General features: G+C 43.9%; 1 protein-coding gene across 1 annotated transcript in view; it reads left to right on the top strand.

Moving 5' to 3' along the window:
• Nucleotides 1-12,771, top strand: part of LOC144762803 (glucoside xylosyltransferase 1-like) — a 33,474-nt gene extending 20,703 nt beyond the window's left edge. Inside the window, exons 4-5 of the mRNA XM_078648083.1 lie at nt 8,104-8,276; nt 11,633-12,771. Coding sequence (XP_078504209.1) covers nt 8,104-8,276; nt 11,633-11,794 — 335 coding nt within the window. The 3' untranslated portion in view covers nt 11,795-12,771. The remainder of the gene's footprint in view (nt 1-8,103; nt 8,277-11,632) is intronic.
• Nucleotides 12,772-16,933: the final 4,162 nt, after the last annotated feature.

Here is a 16,933-nt window from a genome sequence, read left to right as displayed (position 1 = left end):
TCATGGAGCTTCTGTCATGCTGGGGACAGCAGTGTCTTGATTGGCTAAGGGGGTCTATGAGCCTGCGTGCTTCCGGTTCACAGAAGGAGAGAATGGAGGAGGAGTGGCTGCTGGTTGGCTGACCGGCAGGTGAGTGGTCTTTTCTTTCCTTTTTTTAATGCCCCCCTCTCCCCACCACTACTGCCCAGGAGTAGCTCCCACTGTGTACGTGTCACTTACAGGAGTACCCTGCTCTCCGTCCACATGCAATTTGGCGGGGCCAGAGACAGACTCCCTCCACAGGAAAATACGGAGAATTCCTGACCTCTTCCTTCTTATAGATGGCTAGTAGAGATGTGGCAGAGTCAATCGTGTGACTTGGAATAGCGCTGCCAAGCATTTCAAATGGGTTGTCCAACAACAAGCTAAGAAGATATAGTGCCAGTCTGGTGCCTCCTTTTCTTTGTGAAAGTTATTAGCTATCCTCAGTGCGGTAAAGCTTTCAGAAAGACTATTAAAGTATTCAGGAGAGTTGCAAGGCAGGATTTGTTGCAATAGGTGTATAAAAGTTATTAAACTATTGCATATATTAATGAAAGGGACATCCACCTACTACCCAATCCATACCATGTCGGTGCCCTTACTAGAAAGATGGGAGTAGTGTAATGCTCCGGAACACGGCACTGCATGCCTTCTGATAAAATTATATTTGTATGGTCTTTCCCTGACACATCACTTCCTGCCAAAAACTAAAGTGAAAATGTCTGGCAGGAAACATAAGGAGGGCAGAGGGATAGCACATTGTTTACATATATCACAGTAAAGGTGACTGGCAGCTGAAATAAAGTTTGGGACCTGAATGAGGATTTGGAACATTAATGTGACATGAGGCAGGCAGGCCTAGTCTGAATATCAAGGCCATAACCCAGTGACACTTTCAAGTTGCAGCCTTTCTAGACAGGTTGTGATGCAAGATCTCAAAAAGTCACACTGTCGCTTGAGATTGCATGCCGTTGGAAGTTTGAGATAGGCTGGAACATGAACCCCTGATCAAATGTGCCCCCTGCTTAGAAATGGGAACACTTGATTTTTTTTTCGTAGAAATTCCATATGAGCTTTTCTTGTTATCCATTGGATCACCGTACTAAATCAAGCCTTTGTTACTAATGCCCGTCGATGAGTTTGGTCGTACTTGGTAGATTTCTCTTGGCCCCCAGACTGCTAAGGTATACATATCACCCGTGCGGGTCAGAGAAAATGGATGGGTGTCCATCACCGCTCCTTCATATATTTAACCTGAAGAAGGTCCATTTGTGACAGCCAATCACTCCTGCAAAGGTCTGATCACGTTAGTGCCCTCCCCTCAGCCTACCTCCCAGGACAGCACAAACACAAGACCTTTAGTATACAAATAGTTAAGGCTTTTATTATACTGTAACCTAATACAGAATATATGTAGTGATGTGGGAACAAAAATCACAAATATAAAGACAATAGCAAACAGGAAAGATGTATGCAGAATAAAGAAGGCAGTCATTATATTAGTCTCTGTAATCTTATTTATTTTTATTTAAAACTTTTTAATTTAACATTAACATGACCCATGCAGGAATCGGAGCGCTTTACATCTGTTCAGAGAGCAAAGACCAATAATAATACTACCAAGATATGGGAGAGATCACCACAAAATATAGATACAAATTGATACAATAGAACAAAAACAATAAAACAGTAGCCATAAGAAAAATTATAACCAAACCAATAACAGCAAGCAGTAGTCATGAGAGTCATTGACGAGCCAAGAGAGGTACCGGGAGAAAAGATCGTAGGATTTAGGACAAAAATGTGTTCACGAGTAATACTTTAACTTCTTTCTTGAAAGAAACAGTTGAGGGATTCAGTCTGGTTTCAGGGGGCAGGGAGTTCCAAATTCTTAGGACGATCCCTGATAAAGCTCGGTTGTGGTTTTTCTTTTTAGAGAATCTCTTTGGTTTCAGCAGTAAGGTGCTGGAGCTTCAGGAGGATCTGTCGCCACCAGAAGTTCCTACTTCTGAACAAAGTATCTTGGGGTATTGAAATGTAGGGCTTTATGGGTTATAGATTTTTGATTGAATTCTTACTTCATAAGGGAGACAGTTGAGGGCCTTTAAGTCAGGGGAGACGTGGCTGTTTCTTTTTGATGCCATGATGAGTATTGCACAGAGTTAAGGCAGTCCCTCAGAGGAGCCGTTTTGAGTCTGAGCAGGCTGCAGTGTATTGCACTTCCATTTTCTAACCTAGGAATTACTAGGGCTTGCACTGCAGACTTGAAGTCATTGGGGAGAGGAAGGGTTTTAATGTCCTCAAGATGTTCATTTGGAGGTTTGCTCCTTTGGTGGCTGCTCTGATGTGCTTCTGCATGTTATGGCTCTTGCCGTTAAGTTATTCCCAGTGATCTCGCTGAATCGACAACTTGGGGCACGCAGTTGAGGGCTGTTCGTTGTTTCAGCCATTTCTCAATGATGGGTGGCTGGTGGGTTGGCGCAATTAGTAGGAATTCTGTTTTGATGGTGTTGAGTGTTGGGGTTTTCTGTAGAGTTGAATTGAGGGATCTGATGTCTTCAGGGGAGGAAAGTTTCAGGCATAATTGAGTGTCATCAGTGTACATGTGATAGGTGATGTTGGATGAGCTCGGAATTTCAGTTAGGGGCTCCATGAGCAGGTTAAAGAGAGTGGGTGAGAGGGAAGAACCCTGTGGGACCCATAGTGTGACTGACGTGGTCTTAGATAGGGACTGATTAACCTTGACTCTTATATTACTGATTTAGATCTTGGCGGATGGGTCACTCCATCACAGTGGTGACGGATATCCCATCCACTGATATATAAATCTCATTATATCCTATGAGATTTATATTCAGCACACTGGATATTCGTCACCACTGTGACGAATTAACCTGTCTGCCAAGATCTAAATCAGGCCCTCAGTCTTAACACCTTAACCGCGGCGGCAATTCCGCCACGGTGCTGGCGCTCTGAAGAGTGGGTGGGGCCGCGTCGGCCAACGGACGTGCCAGCACTACGAAGGTAGTGCTCGCGACGGCCGTTGGCCGACGGCAGCAACGAAAGGGTTAATTGCCGGAAAACAGTATTTTAGATGAGGCACAGAATAAACCCAGGCTAAATATAGCCTGAGTGCACGCAGCCCATGAATCGTACTAGCTGTGTCTGGTGAGAAGGTGTCTTGGAGATGCTGGCACCTGGTTAGATCAGTCCTCTCTGCCCTTATACAAAAAAATCAGCCCTATTTGTATTGTTCCTTACAAGGATGCGAAAGTGAGAAAATGTTCTCATGATCATAACTTAAGTTAGAACAATAGTGTGACATATCGTGAGAATAGACTTGTGTAGCTTGTATTGGCCTATAACATTTGTCTCCTGTACCTGATAGTAAAAATTGCAATAGTAAGCATCACTTATATACGTTTACGCTGCGTATACATAGAAAATGGGAAAACAATCATAAACATTGATGCCGATAATAAAACATGAGCAATTCATTGCGGTAGTTTATTTGAAATTATGTAAAAACAAAGATTACACCAGAGGTTGGAGGCCATGGGCCTTAGGTCAGCTCTTACACATGCCTGAAATACCGGTCAGCGATGAAGGCCACAATGCAGATGGCAGCGAATTGCCATACAAGGCAGCAAACACAGCAATGCATTTTAGTTGCACGGGAATCACACTGTTTTACGACCAGCAAAATGGCATAGCACTGTGCCACTCCAGCACTCCAAAAGAATTGCACATCCCAGACATAAGGCCTAAGCTGCCAGGGACCGGGCAGTTGGCAACCGTATTAACTGCAGTGTGAGTTGATGGGGCATGCTCCCAATGCTACTAGACAAAAGGACGTTCATGAAACGAATCAAGACTTGCAGCCTGATTCATCAAAGTCCCGATTAGCGAGTCCTTAATAGCGATTATTAAGGAATCGCTATTAAGGAGTAGCAAAACGGGATTCATCAAAAAAAGCGAGTAAGGAAAGCGAATCGCAACCGTCCGCTAAAGGCGATAGCGATTTTACAATTTCTCAGAAAAATTGCAATATCCGTCCATTTCCGTGTAGGAATAGCGAATTCGCTAATAGCGAGGAATAGCGATCTCGCCAATAGCGAGATAGCAAAAACTATTAAGTCACATTTCGAGCACAGTGATGACATCACAACCAGGAAGCAGGCAGTTCCCACCCCCATTGAGAACACTGAGGCAGAGATTGAAGCAGCACCACACAGAGCTCCCCTCAAAACACCTCCAGACTTCGATATTTTGGACATTAAAGACTGCAGCTATGCCACAGGGGGCAGCAGCAGGGCCCAGTGACACCGGGCGCAAGCGCAAGATTAAATTTTCAGAGCAGGAGCTGGAGCATCTAATTGATGGAGTCTGCCATGACCACAACAAACTTTTTGGCAAGGACTCCAGGAGGGTGCCTGAGGCCGAGAAACGGTGACTGTGGCAGCGCATCCGCGCCAGAGTCAACGCAGAGGGAGTAACACAGAGGTCCATAGACGACCTTAAAAAGAGGTGGTACGACCTCCGAGGTCGTGCCAAGGAGAGGGTGGCTGAGAGGCTGGGTGAGAGCCTTGGCACTGGAGGGGGAGATCCAACAGTCCCTCCCAACACCCCCATGGAGGATCGTGTGGAGGACACACTGCAGCGTGAGGCATGTGTTGGTGTCATCCCTCTGGACACATCCCGACCCACCCAAGACAGCCAAGGTAAGTGGCATGCGACTGCGACCCTGTCCCCTAACAATGGCCATGACCCTATAGCCTCCCATGATCAACCCCAGTCATGCAGCCCATGCACATCAGAACATGCCCTATTGCATTGTGGTACATGTAGTCCGCCCACAACTTACAAACACTCCAATGCAGCCAGACATGTCCCAATGTCCGCAATGCAACAGTCAGTCAGGGAATGTTAGCCAGCATGCATGTACCAACTGCACATGTCAAAGATACATGCAATTAATCTACGTCCACTTCCCATCACAGGTGGCGCAGAAAACACCAGCAGTGACAGCGAGAGGCTGCAGATAGATGAGGCATCAGAGGAGCCTGAGGGTGAGGAGGAGCAAACATCAACACAACCAGCTCCATCAGGCACAGCACCAGTGCCAGCTGCAAGACCACCACCAGCAATGCCAGCTCCATCAGGCACAGCACCAGTGCCAGCTGCAAGACCACCACCAGCAATGCCAGCTCCATCAGGCACAGCACCAGTGCCAGCTGCAAGACCCATCCCAGTGCCACCATCAACATCAGGTGCTGCTAGACCTGCGACACAGCGCACACCCACTGTGGGCAGCCAGCACAGCAGGCATGTCAGGGAGCCACAGCAGAGTACAGCACGCACCGGCAGGAGGGCGATGGCTGTGCGTGTGCCAGGGCTCAGTATTGAGCGCCGCATGCTGCGCGTGCACCAATTGCAGGCACGACGCCAAGGTGCCATACAACTGCAGCTCCACAACATAGGCAGAAATGTTGCCAATGTGTCTGATCGAATTGACCAGATGACAACTGCCATGGAGGCAAACACAGCGGCCATCATCAGCCAGCGCAACATTGCCTGCCGCCGCCACCGCCAGCTACTGACGCGCCTCACGGCCTACACGCGTTCCAACTACGTGATAGGAAATGCCTCCTCCCAGCTGTCCCGTCAGTTGCAGATGGTACAATGCAGCGAGGACGTGGCACATGTACTTGAGAATGTGACCACTGCTGTTCTGGCCCTACAACCAAATGGCCCAGCCAATGCTGGGGGGATGACACAAGCGAGGAGACATCGAGTGTCAGCAGCCTGTCTGCAACACAGGTCGGTGTCCTACGCCGCAGCAGCAGGCCCAGTGTGGGATCGCGTGCCCTGCGGGAGGAGGAGCCTGAGAGGCGACTGGGTGCTGCGCGCCGGAGTCGCACATGACATTTCAATCCATGGGCAGGGACATGCTGCTGACATAAGCATGTCGTGTCTACAACAGTGAGCAGTATGGCGCAATACTCATCACATGTTAAGCATTACAGTTATTCCATATTGTTGTGCAATCAACAATAATCAAGCATTGAACATCGGACTCCTGTCATTATTTCCATTATCATGCATTTGTGAAGTGTTGGGTGAGGGGAGTGGGTGACCTAGAAATAGTTCATTGTGATGTGGTTGCGCCGTCTGTGTCCTTCAGCTGGATGTTCCCCGCGTGCATGACGCGCATGTGCAGGTGGCCGGTCGTCCCCTTCAGACTCACTGCCAGATATCTCTACAGGAATCCGGCGCTTGGTAGCAATGTTGTGTAGTATTGCACACACTGCCACAATGCGGCAGCAGACATCAGGACTGTAGTACATTGCCCCACCTATCTTGTGGAGTATGCGGAATCTGCTCTTAAGTAGCCCAAATGTCCTCTCAATGCAGTTCCTTGTGCGTATGTGCGCTACATTGTATCGTCGTTGCTGTGGTGTAGCAGGGTTGAGGTATGGGGTGAGGAGGTATTCACGGAGAGCGTAGCCACTGTCACCTGAATGAGAGGAGCAGAGTGTGAGTGCCTGTGCATCGCAGCTACTTCATCACAGTGTAACATTGTGGGGCAAGTGTACTTACCAAGTAGGTGTCCTTCACCAAAGTCTCCCCTGGCCAGTCGTGTGTGGAGGCCGCAGTGCCGGAATATGAATGAGTCATGTGTGCTCCCCGGGTACTGTGCCACTATGTCCGTGATGTAATTCTTGGCGTTGCACACCATCTGGATGTTGAGGGAGTGGTAGGACTTGCGGTTGCGGTACATGTATTCGGTTTGTGCAGGTGGGCAGATGGGGACGTGGGTACAGTCAATGCATCCTATCACTTGGGGAAATTGCGCAACATTGTAGAATCGATGCTTGGTCTCATCCAAGTCCTGTTGGCTTGTGGGGAATGTTATGTGCTGGTGTAGCTGGGTCAGCATTGCATCTAGGAAACTCCTTAGGCAGCGGGACATGGTGGGCTGGGATATCCCCCCAGCAGCGGCAACTATCCCCTGGAAGCTTCCAGAGGCCAGAAGGGGCAGGCTGCACAATACCTGGACATGTGTGGGCACGGCATTGGTCCGCCTTGTTGGGTGCTGCATCAGGGTGTCCAGGTCCTGGATTAGCTTGATGATCATTGGCCCATTCAGGCGGTACTTAGCGTATATTTGCTCTCTGGTTTGGCCCAGCAGGGTGACCCGCTGGCGGAATATCCTCTCCTGGATCCTGCGTCTGTTCCGTGCAGCTCGCTGTAGCCTTCGCCGCCTGACCACCATGTACAGTCCTGGCATTGTGAGAGTCCTAATGCTGCAGCTGCTTCTCCTTAAGTGTGGTTGGTCAGTCCAGCACCTGTTGCTGATTGGGTAACGGTTTTTCCCAATTTTTTTTTTTAACTTTGATGGTTACCACCTGCTTTGGGTTGTCCTTAAATTGCGCCTCGCAAACAGCGTTTTTTGTGTTTTTCGCAAATTGCGAATTTTGATGAATACCGATTGCCAGTGTATTGCTAATTCACATTCTTATTCGCAGAATCCGTGGTTTCTCGCATTTCCGGCCTCGCAATTGGGCTACTACCAGGATTCTGCGAATTCTATTGCGGATTCGCTATTTTGTGTTAGCGAATTCGCACATTTTTTTGTTGAATACCTTTTTTTGGAATTGCGGACGCAATTGCTTTGTCGCAGCTGTTGCGATCGCAATATAGCTTCATGAATCAGACTGTTGGTCTGCAATTTACGTAGTCTACGCCAGAAGACCTAGACGAATCAGTGCAAGGCTCACCAGGTCCTTTGTGACAGATGTGCTTTATACACCAACCCGTAGTTAACAAAGTGTAAAGCAACATGCAGAGTGACTTCACTTAATGTATTTGAATAGTATCACAAAGGACTAATATTTTTTTTTTGCTCCTAGTAGCCAGGGAAACTCCATCTTTTGATTATAGTTTAAATGCTACTTACTAGAGTGGGCAAGTACAAAATATTTCAACTGTATTTGCCAAAAAGCCACCTTGTGGTACATTCATTTCATTCAGGTTTTTACAGACTTTTGTTCCGAAACTTAGTTCTTCTTTTTTCAACAGAAAGCCTCTATGTTTTCCCTTGCCAATGGAATTATCGCCCTGATCATTGTATTTATGGAAGCAACTGTCGTGAATCAGAGGAAGAAGGAATCTTCATCCTACATGGGAACAGGGGTGTCTACCATGATGACAAGCAGCCAGCCTTTAGAGCTGTATACGAAGCTATAAACAAGGTGAGGCTTTTTTAGTCCCTATGAATAGTAGAATTTATTTACGTTGTTGTTACATTCCTTTAAGTATGTTTAATAAATCTCTAATATTTGAAAATTAAAACAATATTGTGATGAGCCCCCTATTATTTCGCAGTCACATTTGGCGGTGGTGTTATAAAAAAAATAATCACAGTATTCCAGTAGTTTTACTTCTCAGGCAATTCTCCCCAATAAAGTGTTGCCTATGAAATAAACAGTTTACTCTTGGACCCGATTTTAACATTCTTAGAATAGTTCATTAAAAATCTGTGTGAATGTTAATCAGTTGCAAATATTCACTGACCATTCGATATTCCTGTTTGAATGTTAGCATAGTTTAGGTAGAAATCTTATGACAACTAGATCTTGTGGGAAAATTCAGATGTTCCAATATTTTCCTTAGAAATATCGCCTAACATCATGAAAGTTACACAAACATCCATGCAACTCTACATTCGAATAAAACAGCATTGTACTTGAGTTTTCAATACATTTATATTTTAGGATCCTGTTTTTCCTTCACTTACCTTAATGTAGTCCCATCACAAGGCCTCAGTTTGCAAGAGTTGCCATTAAATCAGAACTCATTTGCTGCACATATGAAAGAAAAATACCATAGCTGACAAAAACATGTTTAATATTCTAATAAAACCGTATTATTTATGTGTTTTATTTTCAATCCTAATTATTGCCACTCTCTAATGATATATCTAGTTACTCTGTGTGCGCCTGACTCAAATTATTTATTTTTTAGATTGTATGTATTTTAAAAGATGCTCAATATTATCCCAAGATGTCCTATATTTGCCTACCCACTCATCATAAGCATTTACCTGTAGGTGAAGCCTAAATGAAATGGATGACTACACATATACTTGTATGGGTACATAGTGGAGTATGTCCATTCACAAACTTATTTCCTTTTGCCTCCTATTTTACTGACCCTATTTGTGTTGGCTTTAGGACTCTGAGCACTTTACCACTGCTGATCAGTCCTAAAGTGCATATGCTCTCTGTCTAAATTGTATTGGTGATTGGTTATCCACGATTGGCATATTTTATTTACTTGTAAGTCCCTAGTAAAGCACACTAAATGTTCTCAGGGCCTGTAAATCAAATGCTCTATTTAGTGGTTCACAGGTGAGTACGGACTTTGCCTTTGTAACTATGATGTTTGGCTACTCTATGTCATGAAACAGCACTATGAGCTACATGCATCCAAGTAAGGAATTGCGATTCCTAAATAGCGATTTTTAAGAAATCGCTATTTAGGAATCGCAATTACTTATGCATGTTGGGATCGCAAAAAAAGTTGTGATTCCTACATATTCCTTATTTGCGACTCGCAAATTGCGACTCGCTATTAAGGAATGCCTTCCCATTCATTCCTATGAGCCTAGAGGCTCATAGGAATGAATGAGAAGTCATTCGCAATTTGCGAGTACCAAATAGATACTCACAAATTGCGAATACAAATTAAAGGCTGCTAGGGGGCCTTAAAGGCCACCCGGCTGCACCCCCAAATTTGGCATGTGTGCACATGGGGCACACACATATGCCCTAGGCACACCTTAAATACACCTACTTTAAAATACTGCTTTAATGGCACTGGACAGCTCCCAGGTTACTTACTCATAGCAGGTTTTATTCTAAACGACCACTGCTGCAGAGGCAGATCACAGAAATGTGGCCTTCTACCTGTTTTATGGTCTTGACCCAAAATTAACATCTCCTGGCACGACGTTCGGCAAATACTGCAAGAATCAAGTACAACACCCCCTCAACCTTCAGGTACACTAACACTCCTACACCACACAACCAAATGAGAAAGCTCTAATTCCCACTGGAACATATTGATGTCCACTGCCCTATCCAGAGCCAACATATGTATTCTCTGACACTGGAAAACATCAGGTATAGAATGGACTACAGAGTTGTAATTTCTTGCGACAGACGAGCATATTCTCTTTAGACTGAGATATCAAGAAGGGATGTTTGACTTTATTTGCGGTTCATTCCATAGCTATTATAAACACAAGTAATAATAACAATTTAGCGGGACCTAATAAACCATCAGCCAATTAGGTATACCTACTGCACGTAGAGCAACCCAAACTGCAAAATAGTTTATCCTTGTACTCTTCCAACACCCACACAATCACTTTAGAACAGGATAATCACAAATAAAAAAAATTGGGACCCACAGTCTCTTCCCACCTTCTCACACAGCACCTCTTTTCCCCCCTCCACATTTATCTAACTGCTATTTCTGCTTCCACAAGTGCGAAGACATCTAGGAGAACAAGAAGAATCAGGAAAGAAGTGCGATTGTTATATCAGAGCTCCTCCCTACACCACAATATTCAGCCTTTATTATTTTTTTCCATTTTTTGCAAAATCGAATAAATATGCTCACCTTTTGAAACCCTGACTGCCTTTATTCTGGACCAGAGTTGAGGGAGGAATAAAAGGTAGAATGTCTTGTGGCAAGGTGCTTGCAGCAGAAGGGAGATGGAAGGCCGACTCAAGTGAAGAAATAGGGCCACCTGCATCGATGAAGTAAGCAGAACCAGCTTTCTTGTGCTACCCGCACCACACAGAGTCCAAAAACATGATCGCAAGAGAGATTCCTGAAATGTTCACAAACAAGGGAAAGCATGGTGAGGTGAGGAATACAGAGGAGCATGTAATGGATGAACCTGCTCACACCTGTAGTATCTTGGGGAGTTAACGAAAGATCATGCTCCCTCATGTACCTACCCTACCTCACTTTTTACCTACAATTACGTTATGCCCAAATGCCTGTTATGCACTCTCCTGTTCTTACCCCCTGTCTTTGTAAAGCGCTCTGATATCTGCAAAGATCTAGTTCGCGCTATATAAAACTTTCAAAATAAATAAATAAATAAATCTATCCCAGTAGCCTGATTCCCTATCAATAGCATGATAGTCCAATGCAGTTTAATTTCAAAGGTCCCAAGACGCGACATGCCACACTGGCAGTAAAGACTCTATAGATCTGGCAATGGTGCATCTCGGATTTTAGGACCTGCTACAAATGTGTGAAGAGTACGATAGTCAAAAGAATGACCAATATATATACATAGATCTTACTTCACTATTGACCCTTGTGTGAAATCATTATTGTGGACTAGGGAAAAATATTTCAATAAATAAATACTTAAAATAAAAAATAAGTTGATAGTGGCATGTGTTCCTATTGTGGAATGTGAAAATACCTTATTTTTATTTCGTGCATGAATTTACGATAATCTTTTCTGACAAATTGCTTGATGTTATATGTGTTCAAGTAAATGTATCTCTTCCTTTTTCGACAGTACTCTTTTGGGAGTGATCTCGTCCAAACCCTGTTAGACCCTTTAAAACTGGAACTGCAACGGACCATGCACACTTACTGTGGGAGAATACCAAGCGTATTTTTAAAGCAGCTCACAAAAAGTATTGAAGACATTTACAACAGGACACCGAAAGGGGGGTGATCTTCAGTGGGCTAAGGACGAAGGAAGAACTGGAATTTGTGAGAAACTGACGCGTAATGTGGTTTGAGATGGAAACCCGCAGACAAAGTGCTGGGTTTCAAAGAATCTGTTACGTGTTGACTGATCCGCTGCTGCGTAACCAAATGAAGAAAGAATTATGAAAAGACAAGACTGTAGGTTTGGTATATGAGGCATTAAGAGAATGGGCTGTGCAGACCCAGACTCAGACTCCATCTTTAAATGCCCCGCTGCTCGTGTCCAGGTGGGTGAACAATGGGTTGCATGCCTCGAGCCTCAGCACTCAGCTAAACTGTGAATGCAGCAGTGATCGGACTCAGCACTAACCTCACTTTAAAAGCGTGAGATGAGAATTGTTTACAATCAAAGAATGTATTATATTGTCTTTTGTATTTGATAATCCATAAGTGCCTTTTATGCTACCATTATGTTGACAATCATTTTATCTCAGAAATGTTATGCCGCTCTTAAGTGAACTGCAGATGTTTTTTTTTAAAAAGCACTGGAACGACAGTTCCATCGGGAAAGTGTTTCCTGTTTTACCTACCGAAATCTGTGACAAAACATAAAAGTGTTATGTTCATTGAGCCTTCGTATAAAAATGACTCGGATGTTTTTAGTAATATATATCTATTTGTGCATTATATTGAATTTTGTTATCACTATTGATTTGGAAATACGTGCTATTGTAGGCAAAGTTTTCAGCTATCCTGGCAATACTGGAAAGATTCAAATCAAATTAAGGCAGAGTTTACATTCCCTAGCAAAAATAATGTTTAAAAAGTCCTAGCAGCATCATATCACAAAGAACTCAAAAATGTATAGTTGGGAGTTTCACCAAAGTGCAAAAGAATGTATCCTTTTTTGCCTTATTGGGTGTTGTTTAGTGATATAAATAGCATAGTTTGCTTCTGACATTTTGATTGTGGTCTTATCCCACAACTTTACATCATATTTAACCCGTGACGAATGAGGCCTGTAAACCTTCAGTTAAATAATGAACATATTTACTACCTTGAGTAGATGGTTTAATGTTAGCTTTTACCTAGGCCTGTGCGCATGTTTAAATAACATTTGTCACAATTGTCGAATGATTTGATCGAATTGAAAATTGGACGGCGAGCTGGTTGTTTGCGATGTCATCACCATTTGCAAACATTGTCCCATTGTCCCAATGTGATTGACGTCTCGAATTCCAACTCATTTTTTTCTGTTTTCATGTTCCACTCTGGAACATATATTATAATTTGAATTGCTCCTTCAACTTTGTTGGACGAACCTGCGTCCACATTTTAACCTCATCCCAGTCTTAAATTTAAATGAATAATCCCTTTTTAAATGATGTATAGCTGCTCCAGAGTGCACGTATTTGTCAAAATGCCATTAAATCCTTTCAGATGAATATAAAAGTCCAACTCTCAAGAGTCATACAAATAACATTTGCCACTTCCTACTTGCTCCTTAAGGTGTGTCGACCAGTATGCTGCAGCCTTACATCCACCAATCAGAGAACTGTGTAGAGAAGCTTCCTGGCATACACTGTCTTTCCTTACCATGCTTACCAACTAGACAGTAGTTTTCCCTTCAGGTGGCTATGTAATTGTCCGCAGTTGGACAGCGAAGTATTTGTTAAACGTTTGTGTTGCAATGTACATCTCATATATAATTGATATTTAAGTAATCCCTGTACTGTATCTCCATGACCTCTTGATACTTTCTTAGGAAAGAATTCCGTTTTTAACACTATGTTCTTTCGAAATATTTTTAGAGTGTACTCTGATACAGTTGTGGAGGGATATAAGAGCAAAATTGTGTTGTTAACTGTTAATTCATGAAATTGAACCATGGAACTCTGTTAAACTATTTTATTACCTGTTGTAAATGGCAACTTGCGATATGATGATGGGATACAATACAAACTGTGGAAGAATTGCAAATTATTTTAACTTTAAAAAATGTCGGTGTTTCTGGATAATGGTTGTGCACATGAGAAATTGTGACATAGTTAAGTATAGACAGGTGAGTTTACTATTAAAGTGTGGAATATGCTAACTATATTTTATAACAAATATTGAAATATGTGTGAAGCCGAATGAGATTTTAAATCTGATTGTATTATTGGAAGATGTATATGATATAATATTTTTTTATATAAACATTTTGATATCAAAAGAATATTGCATGTTCATTGTTTTTGCTTGGTTTTATTGTGAATTCATTTTAATTCATCGTCTTGATGTTTGTTATACTAACTGTGATTTGTGAAAATTATAATTGGCATCTGAAATTGAACTTCCGCACTGGCCAGTCAATCACAATGCTTCCTTAGCTTCCTTAACCTTAGTCATTACCTACTGTTATAGGGCCACTCAGGAAGTATTCGATTGGTGCCAGCCCTTTGCTCTCTGCTGGTTGATGAGTTATTTTATCCTCACTGCGGCGCCACCTCTCTTATTTCCTCTCTCTGTTTTGTTCTTCGGCCAGGCATAGCCACATTCCTCTTGTATTTAATGCACAGAGACTTTAAGTCAAAGCCTTTCAGCCATTAGTTGGCTTCGGTCAGTCCCTCTCAGCTAATGCTTGATGAACCCTTCTTCACATGTTGTACCAGCCGTGTGGTGTACCGCATTCTTATATACTTAGCATCATGATTGGAAAAGAGGTCTTTCTCCAGCCTCCCCTCCTGCCTTCTGTGGAGATGCTTTGTGAAGCAAGTGAACGGTGAGGCCGGGGACACCATCATGGACTTCATACACACAGGTGGCTGACTGACTCAGACACCAGCACCTATGAGCCACTGCGGCTTCACTCACAGGATGAAAGGGGGAGTCTTTTAGAGCTCTCAAATGCCGACACCAAGGCTGCCTACTTATCCCTCACACTGCATGGTGGCTTTTACAGGAATAATACAGCAGCAGGGAAAGAATGCGGGGAGGGTAGACTGAGGCAGGGGGCATAGCAGCACCAATCCTGGAGTACGGGAGGAATGAGAAGCCACAATGTATGCCTGTGGCTTTTCCTGTCCTGTCTGTAGTGTTCGGGTTCTTCTGTGGGCAGCACCATATTCTCCTGCACAGTCCACAATCTAGTTCAAGGCAGAGATGAGGACAGGAAAAGAGAGTGCAGAAGTGAGAAAGAAGGGACAGAAACCAGATCATGTCATTAATTTATTTTGGATAAAAAGTCATTGTTGGTCTTTGCCTAATGATGCACAAATGCATCTTGTCTTTGGGGTGTGAAGACTTAAGATGGTTAGTGACTGGTGGCGTGATGCATTGCCACCACTGTACGATTCTTTTAAGGGATGGAGTGGAATGTTTAACTACTATGAAGTTCAAACTGAAGATATTCTTTGGGTACCGGGTGGGGCAGCTTCTTTGAGAGGTACTATCTGCAATTTGAAAGCAATAACCTTTGCTTTTTTCGCATCCAGCTCTAGTTTGCTGTTTTGTGACTGTCTAGCAGTGTGCTAGAGCAGCGGTGACTCACTTGTGCTCCCAGCCTTGTTTGCAAAGTCTTAATACTGTGAAGATCAGTTTTGGCATTTTCTCCAAGTGCTATCTTCCAACGTAGGAATACAGCTGTGTGTGCTTGGATCTACTTGCTGCTGGGACACAGCAGGAGAGTACAATTATAAATCATGTGTGAAACAAAAAATGCCGTGCCTAACAAAAAATGAATGTGTTCATCTGTAACGAAACTGGTGCTCATGTAAAGCGCTTTGATACCGGATGTCTCGGGTCTAGTTCGCGCTATATAAAACTCTAAAAATACAGAAATTAAAAGAATGAGAGCTGCGTATTTCGGGTGGATACTTCTAACTGCAGATTCCTCACATTATGAGTGCCCCCCCGTCCCCCAGGCATCAAACTGGACCTGGAAACTTTTCTCCAAAACCTCTGTACTGGTAGGTGGCATTGTGTGACTCTGTGTCAACCTCATTCTGCTCCGGAAGCGATTTGCGGATTTTCAAGTAAGCACCACCCATGTGCACTGATGTCAGTTCCTTTCTTTCTGTCCTTCCAGATGCGGATCCAGAGCTTCTCCGTGTTCTTTTGACCAGTTTTTTTCTCACAAAATATCCAGTGTGCAATGGAAATATCACACCCTAAAATGGCAGGATGCAATCTGTGCTGGCCCTGTCTCATTCAAATGTCTGTGACCGACAAACACAAAGTCTGTTTACAGTGCCTGTGGTCCACAACTCCAAAGCCTGTGGTGAATGTGCCCAGGTGAACCCAAAAGCTTTTCGGTAATGTGATGCCATGCTCTACATTGCCATGCATCTACCTTGCTGGGACCGATTGAATTCAAAAGTCAGGTCCCGTCCCCACTCCCAAATGAATTCCAGTGGCTGGTCCTTGTTGTGCTCGTAATCTTTGGTTAACTCGAAGAAGAAATATAAAAAAATCTATTAGGAAACAGCCCCTTCTGTCACTCTCTAATTCTATAGAGTGCGCACAGTCATCAATGTGCCTCGGTCTCACTCCCCATCTCCATCACCGTCGATTTCATCCCTGGTCCTGATGCACCCTGACTTTCCAGGTGTGTCTGCGAAGGCACCGACGTCCCGGCAAGTAGGAGCATTCAGGGCTGTGCTGCAGATCTTCACCACTTTACTCTCCCTCTGGCGTGCCTTCGGGCCCCTAGGAGCCATATGACCTCCCTCTGGGTTTCCGCCAGTGGTTGTCTTCGCCATTACAATCCCTGCCATCCCATTCACAACAGTGCTGGAGGAGGAAGTGCTGTCTATATTGCTACACGTCTCAATCTGTCACAACTTGAAGTCGTACCTGGTGCTGACCGGAGTCCAACCTCTTGTTTACCCCTCTGACCTTAGAAATAAAATGATTGTACTAACTGAAGTATTGCAACCTGGTCAGGAAAATATTTTAGCACCAGGACACTTCTTATGAAGCAGCAGTTGGGCTCGATACATTTTTTTAATTCATTCAAGTGCCCAATGCGTTTCAGTAAGTGCCTCGTTGAAGAGCAACAGTGGCTGGGTGCACAAAAAGAGAACAATCTGCCACCCGATTCGGCTCTGCGCACTTTTGGGACATGAAATAAATTATGAATTGCGTAGCGAAGCGCCCTAGAGGGTGAATATTTTTTTACCTG

Source organism: Lissotriton helveticus, chromosome 1_1 (assembly GCF_964261635.1).
Source record: "Lissotriton helveticus chromosome 1_1, aLisHel1.1, whole genome shotgun sequence".
NCBI lineage: Eukaryota > Metazoa > Chordata > Amphibia > Caudata > Salamandridae > Lissotriton > Lissotriton helveticus.
The sequence above is the reverse complement of the archived record's forward strand: the minus strand, read 5'-3'. Positions and strand labels throughout refer to the sequence as shown.